Raw genomic sequence first — 24881 nt, 5'->3', positions numbered from 1 at the left:
ATAAAAAACATACAAAATTATTTCAGTTTTGAAAAAAGCTACTCAATAGTAAATGGTCAAAATCAATCCTGGTTGATAGATTTGCTTTGCTTTGAAGTTCATCAGTCTGATGGATATGGAAAATCTGTTGGAATCTTAGTGTTAGGCCGTAAGAATGAGTGTGGATGTCACACATACCACAAAGCTCCAAATCTGCATTAGAAAAAAACCAAAGGAATGCATGTAAGACTGAGAATCATGAGTTAGAATTATGGATTTGCCATTTGCTCTTGCCTGGTATTGGCTAAGTCATTTTTCTGTCTGTAGTTTATTTAAAATGTACACAATGAAATTTGTATCCACCTTTATTTTACGTAATGTTTTACAAAACTTTGGTTCAGAATGTACCATGCGACTGCAAGTGTTATTGCAGGCTATACAAACGCAGAAGCGATGCCACTCTTCAATACCACAGCTTCAACCATTTTGCTTATTTACTGTTCTAACATGGGGAAAAAGTGTGGATTTCCACCAAACTAGTACATTCAGACCAAGATATATATCCAGTAATACATGGGAAAGGTGTATATATATGAATACAACAAGAGTCAGGGAGACAAACTTATAGTTCTAGTACAGATAGTAAAACTACTGTTGTCAGAATGAATTTTTGAGTTATCTCCAAAAAAAGTAGATAATGCAATATGAAAACACTGGAGACAGAATTAAGAAGACATTGTATAACTTTTACAGTAATATAATCTACCAACAAAGAATAACTCAGGGTTCATATTTGAGGACTTATCTTGGTGTCCTTCTGAAAGGAAAATTTCATAAAAACAAATGTTTTATTCTCACCCAAAGTATTTTTATCCCATTTCCATGTTCCCGAGGCTCCTCCCAAAAGTGATTTTTCCCAGTATAAACTCCTCTTACAGAATAGAATCACCAGCAGTTAACATAGAATAATTGAGGTTGGAAGAGACCTCCAGAAATCATGTAGTCAGCTCCGCTGCTTGGTAGAGGTCAACGGAAATGTGTTACTCTTCACTTGTTATGCACATCATTACATTTTGACTAATTCATGGCTGACTTTGAGATCCATCTGATCATCAGGAGCAAATCTTAGAGTTCTTTTCATCTAATGCAAGAACTGGGGCTTGTTCTGTATCCAGATTACACTTCGTTAGCTCCAGTTTCAAAAACATTGAGCAATTATTCCTGTTAATTATTAGGCTCATTTAAATAAGAGATAATTGAGAAGAATGAGTACCATACAGATATTGATATGCTTTAGATAGTTTGTCAGATGGTCTTTAAAAGCACAGGTAATTTTTACCACACCAAAACCATTGTTTTGAAAAAGAAAAAAAAGTTATAGCAAAAGTACATCAGTGTGACAGGATGAAATATTATTTTCTCTACTCTTGACTCAAACATGTAAAATAATTTTAAGGCTTACCTTAAAAGTAAAGCTTAATTGTCAGCAAAGATAGCCCAACATTTTAAATGCAAAACATATTTTTTTATAATGTACTAGTCAACATATGATAGTAGTTAACACTAGTGTAATACTAAATTAGTGTGATTAATAGTCTACTATGAGTTTATTCAAGACAATGACATAATTAAATTAATTGTACACAGAAAATGTGGGGGTGCCAGTAAAGGAAGCAGCAAAGGTCAGAATTTATAGGTTTTCTGAAACTGCACTTTGGATTATATATCCTCTGTTTCTAAATAACAGCTGTATATGTAGATCAAACTGAAAACAAGCCAAACTCATAATTAATTACTAATTAACTACTTTCTGTCTTTGTAAGCTATCAAAGAAATTAAGCTGATACCTGACTCAGAGGTGGTGCAACTTCTAGTACAGCTGCAGTGAATAATGAGGAACATATGACTTTCTAAATAGTCAGAAGTACCCATATGCATGGACAGATATACTTAATTCTTTCTCTTTGTTTTCCTTCATTTCTTCTCATATAGGAAAAACAGGTAATTTGATATGCCACTTAAACAGTTAACACGATGTTTATTGAGGAGCTAAAGCTTCAAATGATTGGCAATCGATTAAATTTCTGTTGTCTATCAGCACATACTTGTCACTTTACCATATATCCTAGGGCACCACTTCAATTAGCCTTATTTGCAGCTCCCTGTACAACTGTAGAATACCATGCAGCCAGAGGTGAGCTTAGGGCTAAAAGGATGTTTTTAAACATAACCATTATAACTTCTTTGAACTGCAATTTGCACTCATTTGGGAAATTATTGGTAGTGTAATAAAAGGGCTTTGGAACTGATATGGACATTTCAAGACATGGTACTCTGCTCAGCTATGTGAGAACTACAGGCTTTTAGCAGGGTTAGTGTAGTTAACTCTTCTACTCATTAGTTTTCTAGAAGGATGAAGGAATGTGCGTAGAGTCACACTATTCTTTCTAAGCTTTATTATCAAACTTTTTATTTGTTCTTCTCCATTTCATACTTTTTAGCTATTTTTTTTTCTAGTTTGTCTTTCTGTTCTCTCTACTGTGTCCTTCTGTTCTCACTTGTTCTGTTTCTCTAGTAAGGTGCCATTACTATCTTATATGTCTAAATGACACTACTATCTTATATTTTAACTCTGAAACTTTTCAAAATTACTGCTGCTGTTTTCCATAAGGGCTTTTTTCCCTTGAATTGTTAAAAAAAAATCTTATTTCTAAGGTAGACAGTAAAAGTACAAAATTCTGCACATAACCATAATTTAAGATTTAATTATAAAATAGATTCAAAATTCACTGAGGTCAACATTACTTTTGTGGTGATATCAGCTGATTTCATTTGTGTGCTTTGTATGAGTTTCATGATGACTTATCTTTTCATCAGTTTGCCATCTAGAGAGCAAATTTTTGTAATTTAGTGAGATGATCACATTGCCAGTAATAAATATATTACTATGAAGTGTTTGTGTATCACATAGTGAAATTATTGTACCTGTTGCATAATCTAATCTATTTCTTGTGCAACATCATAAGTAGTGCTAAAATAATTTCATTCTAGTGTAATGTGTGATGAAAACAGTACCTAGAGTTTTGGGGCTTCTTTTTCTTCCCACTAACTTATTGAGCTCTTGGCAGGTCCAGAATTTTTAAATATTATTTAGAGAATACTCAAAATCTGTTCAGTCAGCATTGAAACAAACAAAATTATTTTCACTATTTGAAGAATACACTAAGCAAGCCACGAAACCTTTTAAGATCTTATAGACCTTTGAAGTTTGGTCTACAATAGATAATTGCCTTACTGCAATGTTCATTGGTGTGACTAACTGATTGACCTTAGGGTTCCTATTTCAGGTATGCACTGTTGATGATATTTACACAGAGCAATTCCTGCAAGTGTTGTGTATCTTACAGTCTGTTTTGCTGCAACTAAGCAACAGTTTCTTGGCATAGATGCATCATGTCTCTAATTTTTGCACGTACATTCCTAAATTCCTTACATGACAGAAAATTGCTACTAAATCATGGTGGAACTCCATATATAGCAGTGCAGAACCAGATCTTTAACACCTACTTATCTGGATCACTTTTAGTTTGTTTTCTCCTGTATTTCAAATGTGTTATGCCCTGCAGGGTATGATCTATGGACATTTAAGTGTTGTCATCTTCTATTTCACACCGACAGATCCTGTTGCTAAAAGATAGGTACTCTTACTGCTCCTCCACACATATGCACCTAGTGTTTATTTAATTCAGTTATTTTGAACATAATTATTTTTCAGATGTTGTTCTGCACTCTGTAGATGAACACGATTGCATTTCTCCTCTAGGATTCAGAGGTGGAAGCCAATATGTCAGAGCAACTTTCTGCCAGTGTTCACAGGCACCTGTCAGTGTCTCCCTCCAGCTACCTGCACACTGTGCATCTGATGCTCTGTATACATCTTAGAGAGGTGGATAGATGCTGAAATTGCATAATGGAGTGTATGGAATGACTTGGAGATACAAGTGCAGAGGGATCTTCTAACTTTCAGCTTCTTCCCTCATTCTCAGTTAGACCTGAGACACCTTTTCCACTCCTTTCTCAAAGTCAGTCAGGATATGCACATATGCGTTTAATAACTTCTAAATGTTTTCTTGTTAAGTTCAGAGGTTATAATAGACATTTTTAAAAAAGTAAAACATTCACCACAGGGAGAACTAACTGCACTTTTTATGTTCATATTCACGTATGTTCCTTCTTTTTCCATCTTTGAAATATCCCCCATGTATTTTTCCTATTCCAGAAGATTTCATATCCTTGAAAAGATAATTGTTCAGGTAAGACACAGAGACTGATCAGTTGGTATGTTTTTCAAATTTAGCCTTCCTCTTTTGATGTTGAAAGTAGAGAAATAAAAGATGTCGGTGACTCAGAAATTACGTAAATGTAAGATTTCAGCCAAAACAGAAATTAGTTGATCTCAAACTTCCTCCTCTTCTTAGGAGTGTGGGCACTTAAGCCACTGAAAGGTAGACAAGTTACTTTTCCTGTAAATATGACACCCTGAAGTAAAAATTTTTGTCCTCGTTGGGTTCTTTGTTTTCCAGCTTGCAAATATCGAGTGAGTCGTCATTCACATGCAGATAGTAACTTCTGTCTTCATAGCATTGGAACTGTACTGAATCTCCTTGGCAATGCATGATGAAAAAGTTATTATCTTCATTCAGCTATGAAAATATACAAGGTAAAGAATGCATGTCACATTTTAAAAGCCTTTCTATAGGGTTTTGTGTGACAAAAGTTCATATATGTTGCTGGCTTGTTGTATTTTGAATGTTTTTGGCCAATGACACATTTTTAAATAAATCTTTGACAACACCTAATCATTTTGGGACAGATTTTGTGATAATTATGAATAAAATAATACCCGTTTCCCTCAGAGCACTGAATAATACCATAGCTTCACTTTTTTGCTTCACAGAAAAAAAAGAGTCAATCCACAGTTTTTCTTGCCTCTTTTGAAGTAAAATTAGAATGTTACAGTAGAAGTTACTGTTAAACAACTGTTCTATTACCTATGATTTTCCCATACATCTTGTTTCCAATGTGCTTTTTTTAAGACCCATCTCTGCAGGAATAGCTACAGTTCAAACAGCCCCTCTGTGTGTGTGGTTGTATTTAGCCTCTTTAGGCCCCTCAGGGTAAGGACTAAGAAATAGTCCTTACCAGAAAACATCATGACAGAGAGAGGAAGAGTATGTGCTGAAAGGTAGCCTTGGAAACCATAAGACCTGGAGACTAGCAGCCCTGAGAAATTTGCAAAACCTGGTATGCTTGGGGTACCAAGGAGCTGCTGAACCTGCCCACATCCTCCAGCACACACTGGCACCTACCACGGGTCATGTAACCCACACCACATATGTGATCACAGCTGCTGAAACGAGGAACCCCATGTGCGACTGTGCACAACTCCAGGAACGCCTTGGAGCCCGTGCTCCTGATTGTGTACACTGAGTGAAGGAGTAACTGAGAAGACTGTGTGAATAGTTATCTGCTGCTAATCATAAGACCCTATTGGCAATAGCAAGACCTTAATTAACAGAAAATTGAGATTTGTATTTCTGGCAACTCAGCCTCCTGTCAGGGAGCAGGGAATATATGATATCTTTTGGGAAAGACTGAATGCATCATAATCTAATTATGATTAGATCACTCACTTTCCCTTTGAGTGACCTCTTTGAACACTCATCCTACCCAAAAGACAGTTCTGTAACACTGACAAGTCTGACGCATTATCATTGCTTAAGGAGACCTCTAAAAGGAAACTGAGCAGGCCCAGAGAAGAGCAGCAAGGCTGGAGAAGGGACTCAAGCACAAGTCCCATGAGGAGAGGCTGAGGGAACTGAGGTTGTTTAGCCTGGAGAAGAGGAGGCTCAGGGGAGACCTCATCACTCTCTACAGCTCCCTGAAAGGAGGTTGTAGCCAGGTGGGGGTTGATCTCTTCTCTCAGGCATCTATCAGTAAGACAAGAGGGCATGGTATTAAGCTCTGCCAGGGGAGGTTTAGGTTGGATATTAGGAAGAAAATCTTTTCAGAGAGGGTAATCATCCATTAGAATGGACTGCCCAGGGAGGTGGTGGATTGTCCGTCCCTGGAGGTTTTTAAGATGAGACTGGATGTGGCACTTAGTGCCATGGTCTAGTAACCACGGTGGTGTTGGATCAAGGGTTGGACTTGATGATATCAGAGGTCCCTTTCAACCCGGCTGATTCTATGGTTCTACGATTCTGTGAATGCTTGGTGAAAAGGACGAGACTATTAAAGCATCAGAGCTACACTTGAGATTGCAGCATTGGCAATAATGAACTTTCCATGGAAGCAGCAATGTGTCCTTTCAGCCTGTATGACAAAAGGCCTGTATGACAGTTATAGTAGAGTACCTGAAAGAAACTTGAGGACACACTTTCTATACCAGCAAAGCTATAATGGGAAGCAGCTAAAACATTCTGTCCTGATCAAGTCAGTGTAACAACAGTGTATCTGCAGCTTCAATCCAAAAAGTCTGTTTTAAATAATACTATTAAGAAAGTTGAGGAAAATTTGTCTTTAGGAAAGAAATACCTTTTAGGGACTCAGAATGGATATAAGGAAACATATATTGAATAAGACATTTTGGTGAAAGAAAATCTGCAGAAGCAAGGAGAGAGATTCATATGTATGATGCAGAAATCCATTCTAGAGCAAGGGAGATGCCAGTGTGATCTGCTGAATGTGAAGCCAAAATTACATGCTTGTAAAAGGAGATTGAGATAGAAAAAATAAAAAATGCCTACTGTAACAGTATGAAATGATGGAAAATTAGATGGACAACTATCACAGGAAAAATTATTTGATGAATGACATTATGTGACTAGGAAAAGAAAGAGGAACTGGGAGTAGAAGCGTAACGAAACACTGCTCGGACTAGGAGTTGCAGCAGGTCATTGGAGAACCAAATTGTTTTGCAAGAAATCATGACAGAGGTAATTTTCTATTATGGCCTGTAAAGAAGGATGGTGGAGAATGCAGTCAACTAGTGCTAGAAAAAGTTCTTCCTGACGACAGCTTCTAGAGGAGCAGGGATGCCTGAGAGGTTGTTTGGAAATTCCAAGAAAAGAACTGCTGCTTTTCAGCTACAATCTGACCATTTGTTTTCCATTGCATTAAATGAAGAACCAATTTGCAGATTAGGTTTCACATTTAGTGTCAAAAAATACACCTTTTCTTATGTCCCACAAGTGATTCACAATGCACTTGCAATAGCACATGTATGCTCATGTTTGAAAAATGCTACAAATATTGTCTCCACATGTTAAAAATACATCAGTAATGGGAGCTACAGAAAGAGATGTGAGGGAGTAGTATCCAAGGTTTAAATAAATAGACTCAAAATTATGTAAAGTCAGATTGAATAAGGCACAGTGAGCAGGCTAAGTTCAACTGCTATGCTGAAGATAAAAAGGAATAGATATGAAGGTCAGATGAAACAGAACATCTTGCATTGTTACGACTCATTGTGCAAAGGAGTACAGGGCACACTGCAATCTACATATTGCCTCGTAAGAAACAAGGAAATGAGCACATGATTAAACAAGCATGAGTTGTACAATGATAATAAGCAAACCAGTAAAACTGAGCTGCCACCAAAATTGCATACGAGAAGCTATGGACCTTGGAAGGTATTATAAATTAATTAATTGATTTGTGGTTAAAATAGGGTTGATGACACACCAGTGTTTTGGCTGTTGCTGAGCAGTGCATGTACAACATTAAGAGTTTCTCTTTCTTCTGACTCAGTCTCAGTGAGTAGGTTGGGGTGTGCAAGAGGCTGGGAGGGGACACAGACGGAACAGCTGTCTGAGAGTGACTGAAGAGATACTCCATGCTATATGATGTCATGGTCAGGCATAAAAATTGATGTTTTTAAGGAGGATGTGAGGTTGAGTGGGTGGGAGTTTGCTTCCAAGGAGGCTATTGCTCAGAGACTGGAAGGGTATTGATCTGCTTGTGGGAGGAGATGAGTAATAGGGGTTTTTCTGACATTCACGTGGGGTTTTTTTGAGTCTTTTGCTTGACTCAAAAGTTTTCTTACTTTTGCTTTTGCTATTCTCTCCTCTGTCCACAGGCAGGGAGTGGGTTTGGGTGAGTAGTTGGGCTGGGGGCTTGGATGCTGACTGGGGCCAACACACTTCAGTGCTTTTTCTTCTCACAGCTGATCCTGTGCAACCAGCTCTGGCTCAGTTGGTTCAGGTGTATTGGACACCCCTCCACTGAAAGTAAACTGTAGCCTGCACTCTGCTGCTAAAGGGGTCAAGAATAATGTTTTGGCAATATCAGTTGTATCAGTCTGCCACATTTGATTGCCATTCGTACTGAGGCAGTAGGATAACTGATACAGCAGCCCAGCCATCAATAGTGGCATGACTTTGTTCAGCTCAGAATAGTCCTCTTTCACCCTCTCTCAGACTGTCACACTGGCCGTATGTGACTACTGAAGGTTGAGTGAAGCTTGCTAATCACTCCTTGGCTCTCCAATAGATGAATCAACAGTTGCAGCCAAAAAAATCCCCTCAAGCTGCACACTGGATGCCAAAAAGGACTGTGGTTAGTTGACCTCAGCCTATTTAACTGGAGTAAAGGGTATGTCTCACAATAAGATCTTTCCTGAGTGCATAGCTAGCCTCCAATGTAAGCTCTCTGTCTTATTTAGCTTCATATAACTACTCAGTAAAATATAGAGGACTCTAGAATAAAAACTGTTACAGCTATTAATGGGACTTTTACAGCTGCAGTCCTTCAGGTCTCAGTTCACCTAGGCTGAGGAATTCCAGTCAAACTTTTGGGAAAATGCTGTCAAGATACAGTCATCTATTAACCCTGAATTATCCAGCAAAGAACAACAACTTGAAGAGGAGCAGTCAGATCCAATGATAGAATTGTTGAATTCTATCTTTTACTCATCTTTTAAGCAAATGTATTAATCCAAGAAGATTTGAAACTGAGAGAAAACTGAGTGCTACTAGTGCTTAGGAAAAGCTGAGAGGGATAAGTATACATATGTAAAAGTCTGAGGGTGGTAATATGTCAAGAATAATAAAATATTATAGTTGAACCAGAACAGAAACTACACTGAAGGGAGATACTACAGATACGTACTGAAAAAATGTGTACCTTTCTGATAGCCAATATATACTCACTAATTCCTGTTCTTCTGGAAGAGTAAAAAAAAAAAAATAGTAAAAATATATACATAATTAATGAAAATGGTAAAATGGGAGCCATATGGTCTAGTGGAAGAATTATATGTAAGGGGCTGGGGCACATTCCTTCGTTGTCAACATATTGTGGGGACACAACTGGGAAAACCTTTTTGGTGGTGGAGTTAAAAGGAAATACTATTCTCTGTCTCTTAATTCATCATGTTGTATGGCTAACTGCATTTGCTTCTATGATATTATTAATTCTGATAAGCATGTTCTACTACAGAGTTAAAATAATCACAGTTATACGTAAATGCAGGCCTGTACCTGAGTAAACCACTGGAGATGGTCTCTCCTCTGCTGCTGTAGCTGGAATACTGCAACTGTGTGTTCTGTGTGAGGCTGTAACCACGTCTACTGTGCAGTTTTCTACTCTTTCCATGATAGTCTTGCAATAAATACTGGTTTTCATCTGTTACCTTCCTGGTTTAATCCCCTATCAGTATCAGATATTATTACAAACTATTATATGCTGTAACAAGTTTTTATTATTTTATTGCCATAAGAACCTAATTCTTATGGCAATAAGAATTCACTGGTAGTGAACCATGTCTCCACAAGCCTCGGTTACAGAAATAGATGTTGACAACACGATATGCAACTCTACCTGCTGGTATAACAGCAGGCTCCATAGATTCTCACATTCTCACATTTCTGATAATTCTACTGGCACTCTTCAAATAAAAAAAGGGAAATACCTGTCTTTAAGATTATAGTTCAAAGGTACTGGACTAAAAGTCACATTTCAGCCCCACACAGCTTTGTCATTGTCCATGAGAACTATTTTTCCATCTCAGTGCATTTTCCATCCTAAGGACAATGGAGGCTCTACTCATCACACCAGAAATTTTTTACTCATCAGTGCACTCATTTTAGATGGTTTATTTAGAATCTCATGAGTCAGACTTGCCTAAGATTTTGCCTCTTGGCCCAACTGGATGTAATTCAAGTGCAGACTACTGATTTCTTCTCGCAAAAATGAGTAACATTTCTTCTTCTGTTTGAGCGTATTAACAAGGAACCATGATGAGCAGATCACTGTCTGTCTTGTTAGGCAACAAATGGGTTCTCAGATTGAATTTTTCATTTTAATTCTTTTTAGAAACCTGAACTGATGAATAAGTGTCTACAGGCAACTGTTACAGCTCTTCTTCCCAGATGTTTCCCCAGACTTGCAGACATCAAGACTAATTCTTTCCCTATGAACAGCTCCACAGAAAATGTATTTTTATTTGAAAAAAAAAAGAAATATATTTTAGAAGGATACAATATGACTGTGAAAGTTTACATAATACAAGGAGGGGACTAGTAGTTGCCTTATAAATTTCCTAAGCTTTGTTGCTTTCTCCTTCTGTGTAGAGTCAAGGAATATTAGTGGCAGGTAAGTAACTCAGCAGAACTTACACAAAGGACCCACTTAGATTTTCCAAGCCCGATATGCAGGAGATTATTACTGAATTAGTATAGCTCATACCTTTGGAAGATCATTTCAGAAAGACTTCATTTTACCAGAATCGGTAAATCAATCTATTCTGGTTTAGGAGAAAGGTTAGCAATGTTAGAAATATTAGGCGGGGAATTTCAGGTATTTGGGGTTTCATATTCATTGTTATGAAGTTCTGAAACTATCTGATCCCAGATAGCTCTAATTTTGCCTGCTGTAACTGGAAAGTTTGTCTTTTCAGTTTCCTAAATAATAAACTCGCAAGGCTACAACCCTAATAAAAATTATTATTATGTACATGTCCTTAGTTTTGCATTTCCTTTAGGATACAATGTCCATTTAAGGTATCTTAGAGAGCAATTAAAGTAATTTTCTTCATGTGCTTACAATGTTTTATCATTCCTATCTAGAGAAGAGCCAACAAAATCAAGCTTTCATCACAAAAACATGTTAAGAAAACAGCTGGCTACCTGTTTGTCTATCCACAAGGGATTACTCCTGATCTGTAGTCATCTAATGATACAGGATTCATTCTGAACATATGACAGGAAGCGCTTACTTTTGATTTCTTCTTTAGAATAGATCATATATGCATCTTTTACAGTTTTATTACTTCCCCGAAGTTTATGACTCATGGCATCACTATTTCTTACAAATGTTCCAACCTCTGTAATCTGACTCTTCTAGACCTGCTAAACACTCATCCAGATTTTCTAGCTCTTGTCTAAGAATTTCTACCAGATGAAAACTACTTTGTATCTCTCTGCATTTTATGTAAGCAAAATACAGGAAATATAACCATCTTTATGTATTAATTGATAGTCAGATATTTTGTCTGTAGATTGAAAGATGTACTCATACATACAAGTCAGGTAAAAAAAAAAGGAAAATTTTTTCCTGAAGGAAATAATAAAGATCAGCTGAAAGTAAAAGAAAGTAAACAATTTGTCACCAAACTAGTAATAGCAGGAGGCACTTAGATGCCCTTTTTATGCAGCTATGTTTGCATACAGAGTGTCTCACACACATTTTTTTTGGTTTTTGATCAAGATTGTATACCTGTTTGAAGTCAGGATCTTCATGGTTGCATGTTTTCATGTTGCATCTTTCCATGGAAGGACAATCTGGCTCTGAACAGGATGCTTTTAAGACCTATGTTTACAACCACCAAGATTTGTTAAATTTATAATTTAATTTGGTAATTTTTTTCATATTTTGATTTTTTAGCTCATCAAATGCAACATTAATTCTAAAGAAAACTATCTTTTTTATAAAGTTCATTAATTATCATAGTCAAATTATCCAAGATGAATAAGTTGGTAAGTTTCTGAAACATTTCCATTAATATATTCCTCTTTTAACATTTGCAACACAAAATGAATTGGGTTGAAAGCCCATACTGAAGGTAGACCTTCAGAATGTTTAATGCTCAGATTCTGTTTTGCAATGCAGCACAGACTGAACCATGTTGTATAAGGATACCAAAATCTTATCACAGATAAAAAACCTTGTTGACTTCCATATCAGAATTCCTGTTGAAATTAGGAAAATTATTTCTATTCTGGTGGAAAAAGAAGGTCCATGATCTTTCCAAGGTTTTTACACCATCTTCCCTCATTTTCAGATAAGAACTGCTTTCAGTGAGGTCAAGAAACATAATCTGTTATGACCTCGAACTTTAAAAGAAGTCATTTGTAAGTTAAATCCATTAGGGGTCAGAATTCAATTATTTTCTTGATTTGGTGGAACATGCTTCAAACAATTAATTTATGAAAAGGTAACCCCTAAACAGAAAAAAGGACAGAAAGGAAATAGTATATAAATATAATTTTATGTACCTTACAGCATACATTTCCCCAAATAATTTCAGGAAATAGATTTTATAGAAAGTCATCTATGAGTTAAAAAAACAAATGAAAAACATTCAAGACTTTTAAAGGAAGTACTTAATGATTTACACCATCATGCATGACCAGCATTAGATGAAGGGTCATTCTTTATCTCAACACAACCTGTGTAAACAGAGCTTCTTGGATCTTTGCCCAGTTTTAGGGGGTAGATTGCAACATAGCATTCTTTCTCATAGCATATCTTCCAACACAGAAAGATTTTGGTAATGGTTATAACCCCTCAATAGGGAAGACTATCCTTGCCTTCTCTTCCAACCATAAACAAACCTTCACAAGACTGGAGAAAATGAGAATGCTCAGACAACAGGTGGTTTAAAACAGGATATTCTGTTTCAGCTCAGTATTTTCTTTTCATCACATTCCTCATCTTGCAGCGTGGGTTGATTAGGAGAAAATAATTTCCTTCTTAAACTCTTCTCTTTCCAAGGCAAGATGCCTGATTTCTCCTCCCCTCTTATTTCCTGCGTGTTTTCTGGTTAAGAAGTCCCCTCTTCTTCCACGGAGGCTGGACCCTAACAACCCCGACTGTTTCCTAACCCAAAGATTTTCTTGGAGTTTTTCCCCAGAAAGAATAATGGGAGGTACTTGGAAGTTGTGGAATGTAGAAGGTGGTAAGTAAAGTGAATTTGAAAAAGTCTGTGGGAGAAATTGTCCTGTAGTAAGAAAGAGCACTCACTATTTATAGAGGAAATGAACAACTTCTTACCTTCAGAGAGAGGCGCTTCTTACCCTTGCACAGTAGGACAAATTCATTAAGCTTTGATCTCTGAGTGAGGCTCACCAAATTTTTAGAATCTGTTTTACACAGAGAAGAATATTGTAATAATAGGAGTATCACTTTGTAAAATGAAGCACAGATGAATATACTTTACAAAGAGAAAACATTCAGGTTTACTTTACACTGATAGGCATAGGCACAGAAATAAATATAATCATTCTTGATACCACTCTCCTGTGTAAAATATTTAAAGCCTATCATTTTATGAGGCTTTAAATTTGCCATATATACACTTTATTTCTCTACATTTATAGTTAATGTATGGAATATCAGTTATACATTAATAAATATAAAATGAACTACAAAGACACATATAGCAGTAGCTAACAAATACATATAATACACATGTGGGTAGGGCCCTTCCCAAATCTTCGTTCGCGAAGCCTAGCCATGGTTATGGGATATACATGACTACATATATGTTGTTTTGGAAAATGTAGGATTTTTTTCCCCTTTTACTTTCTTCATGCTTTCTAGATCAAAATCCTTCTACTATCGTTATTGTGGGTGCATTGGATTAACTCTTCTTGAGATAATATTGGTTTTTCTCCTGCAGGAAGTAAGACTATATCAATAATATGTTTCTCAGCTTGATAAACTGACAATATTTGTTACCTTCTGGTACTGTAAGGCCTCAGCAAAAAACAAATAAATTAAGTACCCTTTGCCAACATAAAAGCATTACCTATTACAACCTGTTGCAAACCCATTACATCAATGACTATCCAGTGATGCTATATCTATCTGGTTTGCAAATTTACTTCAAATAATACCACTTGTGCTTTTAAAACTATCTCAGGTGTACCATTTGAGATAAAAAATACAAAAGACAGTGGCAGTTGATCTATATGTTCCTCACTGCAGCAACTGAACACAAATTTTACAGAGGTTAGGAAATTATGCATTAATAGTTGCAGTTAAGAAGACTTTTTTTTTTCGTATTACCAAGGGTATTTTTTAGTCTCCAAATTAGCAGAACATATTCATCCCACCTGACTCATTTTAGCTTCTCTAATCCTGGCCATGATTTTAGCTGCCCCAGCTTTCCCCACCTATATTGCTTTTGTGTTAGTCTTCTGAAGGAATTTTGTCTGAGACAGGTACAGCATGAAGATATCATAAAAATCCATGTTAAAAATTGAGATGAATTCTCCAGCCTAAACTGAGTTTGTTTGAATTTGCTTACATGTGTATTCAGACAAATATAGTAGAATGTAGGTCTACAATTCTGTCATTTTTGTTGCTTTTTGTGACATCAGTTTAGATTTTAATTGCATTTACAGCTGCAATTTCAGCCATAATGTGTAAGAAACACACTAGAAGGCAAGAGAGATTTCTTATGCAAGTCAAGAGTGTTCTGACTTGGAGGTAAGAGTGACAACAAAAGAGGTACGCTGGAGTCCGTCCAGTTGACCAGGGACATAAGACAACATGAGTTACATCCTAACTATCCTTGGCTTTCCTCATCTACAGAGTTTATTGTGACTTGCTTTATACATTGTTTAGACTGAATAAATCCAAAGAAGTCCAATTTTCTCTATCACCTCCAAAAGATGTGACAAGCGGTCTACTAGCAGCCAGCAAATGGCAAGGAAAGTAAGAAACCTTTCCATGATTTTATACGTGTACTTCCACTTTCTGATGGCCTCTGAATTAATTATCCAGTCTTTCTGGTTACTAAAACCTTACCAGAGTTTAAGGGGCAATTTTATAATCCATGCAAAGAAAATGCCTTGAACTTAATGAAATCCAGTAACTTCCTGCTTGGAATGTCCCTAAAATGCAAAGTATTGGAAATTGGGAGGATATCAGTATTTCATACTGTTCCACAGAAATCTTCATTTGGCCTTTGTTCAAGGTGCAGTACCGGACCAGATGGTTACTTGTTCTCATTGATTACTGCAGCCTTTGGTAGCTGGAATTGGAATGCATTTTTCATCCACTGTAATACCTGGAACCAATATATCTTTAATTTTCCCAACTGTTTCTTAGGCATACAATAGGAAAGTTGCAAAAGTATGCCTCCTCTTCCTCGTATCCATTTCTTTTCGTTTTTCCTCTCCTGCTACAACAAGGTTTTTGCTAGCTAAGACCCATATGCCAGCAATAGAGCATTTGCACTTTTCTATTAAAAAATTGGATTTTCTAGCTTAAATACAATATATTCTCTTATATACATTTGTGTTCAGTCCAAGCCACTAGTCCTAATTTGCTAAAGCAAATTTTGTGCATTTGAAGATTTCTTCTCATGGAACACAGAAAGGCTATTTCATTTTTAGAATTCTCCAATAACCTGATCTAAGTGAAAAATTGGGGACAATATGTTACTTCTAATGTCAAGTCTATGTATAAAACATTACTAACTTCTTTTCCTACTCTCAAACATATCTTCAAATCTAGACCCTAACAAACAGAATGATACCCTTTATTTCACAGGAGATTTACCAGTAATTTCTGATTCATTCCTCGTAAACACGCTCAACCATGCAATGTCTAAAATAGAAAACATTTAACAAATATGTGGAATTAGAGACATACGTTCTTGACATTTAAAAACGTTACAAACAATTTAAAGAATTGTTTTCAAACATAATCTGAGAAAGAGCATGTAACAGCAATAAGCATCAGATCTCTTCTGAATCTCTGAATTCATTTAACCCTGGAAGGCTGTACAGTTAGACTTGTTAACAGGTACCCCAAAGTCTGAACTCTGAAACTAATAAGTGTACTGATTGATTGATTAATTATGTTGTGTAAAAGCGAATGCACCTGAGAAACTAGAGAGGAGTAATCAGATGTAAGGTCTAAAATCCTATTAGAGGGGAGCTTGAAAGTGCTTTGGCAGCAGAAGTGAGTACCCTAATAAGAAACGTACAAGACTGGAAGGTAACAAATAGTGATAGCAGGTGGTTTAAGGCTTTTCTAACACTGTCCTGAATCACCCAGACAGTCAGCTGGGAAAGGCATCACTCACTTTACGTCAAAGTCACAAACATCAAATGGTTCCTAATATTATATTGTCTTAACTGTGTCATCATGAATATATGTTTGTGGTGCTTGTGTGTTTGTATACACAATAATATTACATAGCATTTTCTTTCTGTCTGTTTGTTTTTCTTCTAGAAATATCTTATACATTAGGACTGTTAGGTGATTTATCTATTCACAAACTGCTTCCATTGTATACCTATACAGGTTTTGGTTCTGTTCATAAATTAACAATACTGATTGTATGAGTTACCTCAAAATCCTATTATGTTATCAAGAAGAAACTTAAAAAGACATAAATCACACTAAATACCTTATCAGTGTAGCTGTCATTATTTACAATTTAATAGAATAAAAATCACATAAATTAAATTTATAAATATATTAAGTGAGTGTTACATTTCTTTATCTGAAGCATATGTAATGAACTCATTCTGTAAAAGCTGGGGGTTTGTAAGAAATAGTTTCAATAATTTGATAGCTAAATTATAGATTTCAACTTTTTCCTGTATTTTGGTTAGAAATCTGGTTTATTGGGTTTTTTCACCCCTGCTTTCACATCTCTGGAAAGTGTATCACTCAAATAATTGCATTTGATATTATTTGACTTTACCAAAAGAACACCCTCTAACAGGCACTTTCATGATGTTAGTTATGATAACATGTTTGGTGTCAAATTGAGAATCCCCATTTGAGACAAAATAGTTGTTTGAGACAAAATAACCCCACAAAATCAAAATATGCTCTGTTTTTCTCCATTTTGCCCTTGTCTCTGAGGATTATCTTTACATTCTCTCTCTTTAGAGCTAAATCTCTAGTCTTCCCACTAAGTCAAGTTAGCATGAACAATATAATCTTATCATTTAAGTATATTACATACCTACTTTAAACCAGGATAAAAGTTTTCTTGTATCACTAACAATATTCATAAAGACGCATATAATGTTATGTCTACAAAAAAACGTAGAATTATACAATCATCTAGGTTGAAAAAGACCTATGTGATCATCAAATGCGAACACTGCATGCCAAGTCCACCATGTTCGTCATCACCGTATCTATACACCTAAATCCCTCCAGGGGTGGTGACAATCATTCCTTGATCAGCCTTTCCCAAAGCTTGGCAGCACATTGACTGGAGAAAATTTTCTGGCACAGCTTGAGGCCATTTCCTCTCATCCTATCTCTTGCTGTCTGGGAGAAGAGGCTGACCCACACCTCACCACAGCCTCCTCTCTCGTAGTTGTAGAAAGCAATAAGGTTTCCCCTGAGACTCCTTTTCTCCAGGCTAAACAACCTCAGCTCCCTCAGTCGCTCCTCACAGGACCTGTGCTCCAGACCCTTCACCAGCTCTGTTGCCCCTCTCTGGACACACTCCAGCACCTCAGTGTCTTTCTTGACATTGGGCACAGTGAGGTGCCCAGAGCTGGACACAGTACATATAACAGTACATTTGAAAACGTCCTGAGTACTACACATACAGTTGGTGAGTTTTGGTATATAAAGCACACTACCTTCATGGGATTGTGAATCCTTGATTGATATTTCATGATGGCCATCTTCATCTATGTCAAAATGCACTGTTTTTGAGTCTTCAGTTAGTATATAACATTTCACTGTTTGTCGCAGACTAAACACTAAGCAAAAATGAATTGTAATTAATTTTACTAGCAACAGAGAAATGGTAAAATTCCATAATAAAAGATCAAGTGTATTTTTCTAGCAATCATTACTTGATAATCTATGCATATTTGAACTGTGGGCAGAATAGCCATATATATTAGAAGTCCTAGGGTGTGCTTAAGCAGCTGGTTTGGGGGATTGATGGTGGTGTGAAGAAAGAAAATAAATATTTCTTTGTTTAGAAGGCTATCTCAGTGAAGAAGAAAAGACATATGCCAAACTTTCTGGAGAGTTAACTTGTGTGAAACTTGAGCTTGAAAAAACAGCTTCCAACCCAAGAGTCTGAGGGATAGTGTAAGAAGGAGGGATTGTGGACAACCTGCACATAGCTGCCTTCGAGAATACTAATGGGGACAGTATGAATTTAAAAATGAGAGCCAACATTACCAGTTGGCTGGTGAATGAGTAGACTTACAGTAGGGAATAGAGCCCAGTGGGAAGTCGGAGCCAGAGCAAGGTTTTGCACAGAAGCCTTTAAATGGAGAGACATGAGAAAAACAAACTTATAAGATTTCATTCTGAAGAAAAAAAGAGGTAAAGCAGAGAATGGTTCTCTGCAGCATACTGTTTCTGAACTAGTTTCCTTTATTTCATAGGTAAGTACTTCCCTGTTTCCCAATCTTGCACTTTGAAAATTGGATCTGTGTACAAACAAGAGTTTTAGGTTAGAGTCCATATGGCTACCTAAAATAGCAGCATTTATTTTGGGAACCAGACATCTCTCACTGAAAAAAATGCAGGTATTTTTGGCTAAAAGCTGCCAGGAGGGAAATTGATCCTATTGTTACTGAACACAACTGTGCTCTTCTGGATGTCAGAAGGATGTAGGTCCAGACACTTGGGTGTCAGACACCTACAGAAAAAAACCATAGGGTGCAATTTTGATTCTGTTTAGTTGAACACTCTTTACTGGAAGAGATTTGCTACGCTGAAATCCAGTTAAGACATTTCTGAGATCACACAGACCTCTAGGGTATGCTGCAAGATAAAAAGTCCTTTCTTTGCCAGAACAATTAGGCAAGCAAAACAACAGGATACACAGAATGCACCAGCAGTGGTATAATGTTTTAGGAATGCGTGGCTTCACCAAAAACTTTGTTACTTATTTTATATTGAGGTACCTCCTCTGAAACATCTGTATTTAAGCAGATATTTTGAAAAAATATTGTTGTTTCAAAGAAGCTTTCTTCCTACCCCGTTTACACTAAGCGTGAACTCTGCACACACAATAAAAGAGAAGGATGACGCACATTCTGAAAGCCCAAACCACACTCTCCAGAAGTGGCAGGTCTGACACATTCGGTGTTGGACCTTTAGCACGTGCATAGCTGATTGACACCTGGGCAAAGGCTTTCTCTTCAAAAACAACTAGCTATCAGGCTTCCAGAAAAAAACACAGGTTGTTCTACAAACCAACAGGACAACAACTACAATAATCAATACAGCAAACCTTTTAAAAATTATTATATTGTGGTAGCTATAGTGTAGGAATTCTGTATCTAACTAGAATCATAAGAACTAGTGCAGTGCCCAAACCAAAATGGTTGGCAAGCCCACTTACGGCATTCACTGTTTTCCAGGGAGGTACAGATGCACTTTAGGAATTACTTGTCTGAATTCGGTGGTGTGAAAAATCTAATGCTGATATTTTAAGGAGTATTTATCTTCTGGTCATTTTAAAGGCAGCTTTTGGGTTTCAGTTCCACAAGTATTTTTATTTTTTGGTGGCACTATAGATAAACTGTTCAAGATACTTAATTTTGTTGAATTCTGCCTTGGATTGGAATAATCTTTCCAAGATTACCAAGATATCTGTCACTCACGTAAGAGTTACCTGAATTTCTACGAAGTGTTTTCCTTTTCCTAAGCATAGGTTGTGTCTTAACAGACTGCCTTCGATGGCGAGACACTTCATATGGCTTCTTATGACCAGAGCGGAGCAGCATTCTGGGAGCATCTGAGAAATACTGATAACCTCAGCTGACTTTCTTTTCCAGTCCTAAAGAAGGAGTTAAGATTTGTCACAAGACTTCATGTTTCTGTAGAGCAACAAGTTTGCAAACATAAGTTTGATAAATGACAGTAAAAGGAAACAGATAAACTCAATAAATGTTTGAGTGCTTGCATGACCCAAGCACGTATCTAGCAAGGCAAAAATGGCGTGTTTCCAGTAATGGTAAATAACAGTAATGAAGTTAATTATCTACATTTCCACTAAGATGCAGGATATCATGGATAACAGAGTTTTGTTGAAGTAATATATTTTGAAAGAGTTCCCCTTAGATAGGACATAAGCAGTTTATGTGACTTCAATTTCTTTACGCTTGTCAGTCGTAGGAAGCTAGCTACACTTTGCTAGCTGGATTGAAAAAAGCACATTCATTTTGTCTTTCAGGATACAGTCCAAGATAATTTTCAAAGTATTAATAAGTGATTGAAAATAATGGTAACTTCAACACAGCATAATCTGATTCTCAGGAAAGACATGCAGCTCTACTGCAATCTTAAACTGAAGTTCAGGAAATTTTGCCTCAGGAATGAGGACTGAAATTTGAAAATTTGAGTATACTATAATTATTACGGAATATCGTTTAGTTTAGATATCCAAAGGAGAGATCAATGTCTAAGAATGGGAACTACATTGATAGAGGAACCCCGTAGGCAACTAAGATATTCTGTTGTTGCAAGTTAAATCACTGCATTTCAGAAAACCTAAGGATCTCACTTTGGCTTGAAGAAAGGGAAACTGAAATTCTGAAGTCTACACACTCTCCTGAAATCAGCTGTTTATGACTACTGTTTATGGCAAGTGCAGACCAAAGAAAATAACTAGCTTCAATTCTGTCTAGTATCCCAGTGAATGAACCAAGTGAGGATGGGTACAATTCTTAGCACTGTGCAGCTTTGCACAGAATAACTAAGAATCTGTTAGACCAGAGAGATCATGGCTCTGACACAAGTGTAATGACTTGTGAATTCACCCAAGGAAGGTGAGAGCAGTTCTGTTTTCTGATTTGGTTTAGTTTCCTGATGCAAAGTTTCACATTAAATATTTACATGAAATAGTAGAAATGAAAGACTTCTGTCCTTGGTAACTCTCTTGTTACCAAATACAAAGGGTAACTAAGTCCCTTTTTCACTCTGACACTTTAGTTATAACAACATTCAGTAAAGTCACTGAAAAGTGAAACATTCGTTATAAGGAATTAATTTGCTCTTTCTAGTAAAGATGTCTCATTTTTCAAATGTCTGGCAACTTGCAGCCAGAGGTAGAAATAAAAGGCCAAGTCTTCCTTACCTAGCTAAAATTGCTCTATCACTGAACATTCAAAACAAAAGAAAATACTCTTTGTGGTTTTTCAGTAAGTCCTGGAACCTGGTCTCTGGAAACATATACTTGAATAGGGCTCTGCGGTGTAAGTGGGCACTAATACTAGATTGTGGATCTTGAGAGATATTATTGTGCTAGGTGTTCCATGTTAACAAAGCATTAAGACTTTGCTAGATCTATGAGGCTCAAAGCCAGACACTTAATCCCTTATTTGAGATTATGAAAACATAAGTGTAATTCTAATTTGGCTGCTCTTGATCAGAAGTTCTGAAGATCCTGATTTCTGATTTTTATCTACATTCATAGTCTTGAGGCTGTGTTATTTACACTTGCCACTGTAAGAAAAGAAGGAGAATGATCACAAGTCAAGACACTGAAGAATTCCTGAAGAGGGCAGAACAGTTCAAAGACATTTTCAGAAGTGTATTTAGGAAGTGGATAAATTCTTAGGAAACTTTCTGTGATGAATGATGGACGGTAACCTTGAAGTTCTGAAGGACTGTTCTAAAGTTTAATTATTTTGGCTTGTTTAAACAAGTAGAAAATGGAAAAGTCTACATTAGAACTTCACCTCTGTTAGCTCTACAAAACAATTAAAGATCTCTACAGTAAATAACAGAAGCTTCCACAGCTCGAATTGCCTCACATGTCCCTGAAGACTAAATGACACATAAATATTCTTATTTCAATAAGCCTTTCCTCTCATGAAATGCTCTTCCATAGATGTTACCTACTCCCACTTTTTTCATTTAATCATAGTTTTTAATGCTGTGTATATCTCCCTATGTCAATTTCTTTATTTTAATGTCTTTCATGCCTATTTCTTCAGTTTTTTTCTTTTGTCTGTAAGGTATATACTGCTTGAAGAGGTCTAGGAAGATCTGGATACTGTTCTTGGCTACAGACACGTCTGTCTACCGTTATTTTGGAAATTTGGATCTGTTTTTTTCATTTTACATCTAAGTACAAGGGAGTTAAAACTCTCTACATTGCTGGAACTAGATATAAGTGAGTACATTTGTGGCTAATGACAACAAGATCACCCTAAAAGCAGAGGGAATCTTAATTTTTTTCCTACTACACAGACCATATAAATTCATTTATATGAAAGCAGCAAAGAAAATCTGTTATATAGCCTCTGTTACCCCCTTAGTGTTCTTAACCACCATTCTTTCACTTAACCCCAAGACACATCTGATCATAAAATTAAATCAAATTCAGTACATGAAAACAACATTTAAAATTTTGGAGTACATTCGCACAGTGGTGTCTTCCAAATACTATTTCATGCTGTATTGGTATATTCATAACAGGATATGTCTAAGAACATCAAAAGATCAGAACTGTTTTTCTTGAGGGTATTGGGTTGCAGCTGTTAGTCCTGCTAGCAAAGATCATAAGTAACTCCAGGTTTGTTCCAATTTATGGGGATTGAAAAGAACTTTTGGCATCCTATAGCTAATAAATAATGAGGTTATAGTCTCTTTCAAATCAGACATTGTAAAATCTATAAACTAAATACAGGAATATCCAAAACCAGATATAAACTAGATGAAGAAAGAGATTTCAGAAGAAAATTTTAAAGTCAACTGAAAAAAAAAATCACTATTTCATCACTAAACAAACAGTCTGATAATATAATCTTAAATTGAAGCCTGTTTAATCCTGCTGTAATCTTCCATTCTTGCTTACCTTATTTTGCCTGTTATTTTCTCTGCTGGGATACTTCTACTCAACAGAATGCTAGAAGCAGCTCTGTTACAGCGAATTTATTGCCTGAACACAGGGCAGGAAGCCAAACCTCTGAATAAAAGAAAAGTCTGACGTGGACCTAATCCTCTAGATCTCCATATACTCTCATTTATATCAACATTCTAATGGCTCTAACTGCTCCTGGAATTCCAGGAGTGTTGGAAACGGTAAGAACAAACTTTTAAATGTCTGTTTCTTTAACGTACCACAGAAGCTTTCCAGCCTGGAACTGCATGCAAATTTTTAGCCAGGAGTTCTGAGCAACGTATGAGTATACTCATAAATTATATTCTCACATTTTATGAGAACAACTAATGTTGTTCTTGCTATTTGTCGAGGTTGCTATTCTTTCAAGGCTGATTGACATGCAGATAATGGGTTTATAGTAATATAGACACATTAAAAGTAGGAGTGTAGTCTCTGTTGCAGGGAGCTCAAGACCAGCTAACTGCTTAAACATTTACACAGCTGTCAAATGGGCTTTGCAGGCACTGCATCAATGGCACTACTTGGACTGCTTGTGACATGAGTGAACTTGTCACAGCAGATGTGCTACATTTCTTTGCCCAAGAAGCCCAGATAGTAACTAGGTCTTTCATTATCAAATTTAGTATGTTCAATTGGCTTTATCTGTCTACGTATATATGTTCCTAACCATTTGCTCACTTATTGGTGAGTCCTCTCTATTCATATTAACTCTTTTTTTTTAAATAGTGAGCCTTGCATTTCTAAAGAAGTGAAACACGCTTTTATTTACCCCACTGAAATAGTGGAATTTCTCTGAAAACAATAACTTTTTTTTTTTACCTTCAGAGTTTTCTTAAAATCAAGGAGCTACTGCTTTTATCTGTAATTTCTACTCTATAACAAGAAAGTTCTATACTTCTCCTGTGTTTGATTTAAGAAAAGTCTTTTTTAGATCATTAAGCCCTCGTAGGTGGTATAATGCTGTGTTTTACATTTAGGGTGAGAATAGTGTTGATAACACACTAGTGTCTAGTTGTTGCTAAGTCGTGTGAAGTGCTAAGCACTAAGGCAAGGACTTTTCTCCTCCTCACACCACACCACCAGTGAGAAGGCTGGGGGGCACAAGAAGCTGGGAGGAGATACTACTGGGACAGCTGACCTTGGCTGACCAAAGGGATATTCCATACTATATGGTGCAGAGCTCAGTAACATAAACTAGGGGAAAAGATGGCTGGGGGCCACTGCTTGGGAACTGGTTGGACATCTGGTTGGACATAACAGCTGGTTAGCAGCTGCTTAGCAGCTGCATTGTGTATCATTTGTTTTGTATATTCTAATTATTTTAAAACAGTTATTTTTATTTTCCCTTCTTTTTCTGACCTTTTAAACTATCTTTATCTCAACAGGTGAATTTTACTTTTTTTGCCCCAAATTCTCTTCCCCATCCTGGGGTGCCGATGGGGCAGTGTGCAAGTGGCTTGTGTGGTGTTTAGCTGCCTGCTGGGTTAATCCTCAACAGTCCCTTTTGGCACCCAACCCATAAGGGTGGGAAGAGTTGAGATAATGACAGATGTCATGAGAGCATGTTAAAACTATTTTTTTTATAAGCAATTCAAAGTATTGGTTTAATAGTCATTGCTCACAACACTGATTTAGTTGATCTCAGTGTTGTTGTGTTTGTTCTCAGAGAGGCATTATGTAACATCTTACTTGCTGTGTATGTTCCCTGTTATGCTATTTATCACCTCGGGGTTAAGGTTATAGTGTTGTTGTA

The 24881-nt window shown here is 36.6% G+C and overlaps 1 protein-coding gene across 2 annotated transcripts; it reads right to left on the bottom strand.

The window, feature by feature from the left end:
• Positions 1-261: 261 nt before the first annotated feature.
• Positions 262-23165, bottom strand: LOC116781123. Of its 2 annotated transcripts, none has more exons than XM_032676722.1 (8): positions 23081-23165; positions 19892-20056; positions 18473-18529; positions 17889-18011; positions 15832-15879; positions 13315-13403; positions 11758-11850; positions 262-4682 (listed from the first exon to the last, which is right to left on the bottom strand). In XM_032676722.1, the coding sequence occupies exons 2-8, from the start codon at positions 20001-20003 to the stop codon at positions 4494-4496; spliced, it is 711 nt and encodes a 236-aa protein (XP_032532613.1). In that variant the 5' UTR covers positions 20004-20056; positions 23081-23165; the 3' UTR covers positions 262-4493. The 2 variants fall into 2 exon arrangements, with proteins under 2 accessions (XP_032532613.1, XP_032532614.1); XM_032676723.1 differs by having other exon boundaries at positions 19892-20096; positions 23081-23119.
• Positions 23166-24881: the final 1716 nt, after the last annotated feature.

Source organism: Chiroxiphia lanceolata, chromosome Z (genome assembly GCF_009829145.1).
Source record: "Chiroxiphia lanceolata isolate bChiLan1 chromosome Z, bChiLan1.pri, whole genome shotgun sequence".
In the NCBI taxonomy this organism is placed as follows: Eukaryota; Metazoa; Chordata; class Aves; order Passeriformes; family Pipridae; genus Chiroxiphia; species Chiroxiphia lanceolata.
The sequence above is the reverse complement of the archived record's forward strand: the minus strand, read 5'-3'. Positions and strand labels throughout refer to the sequence as shown.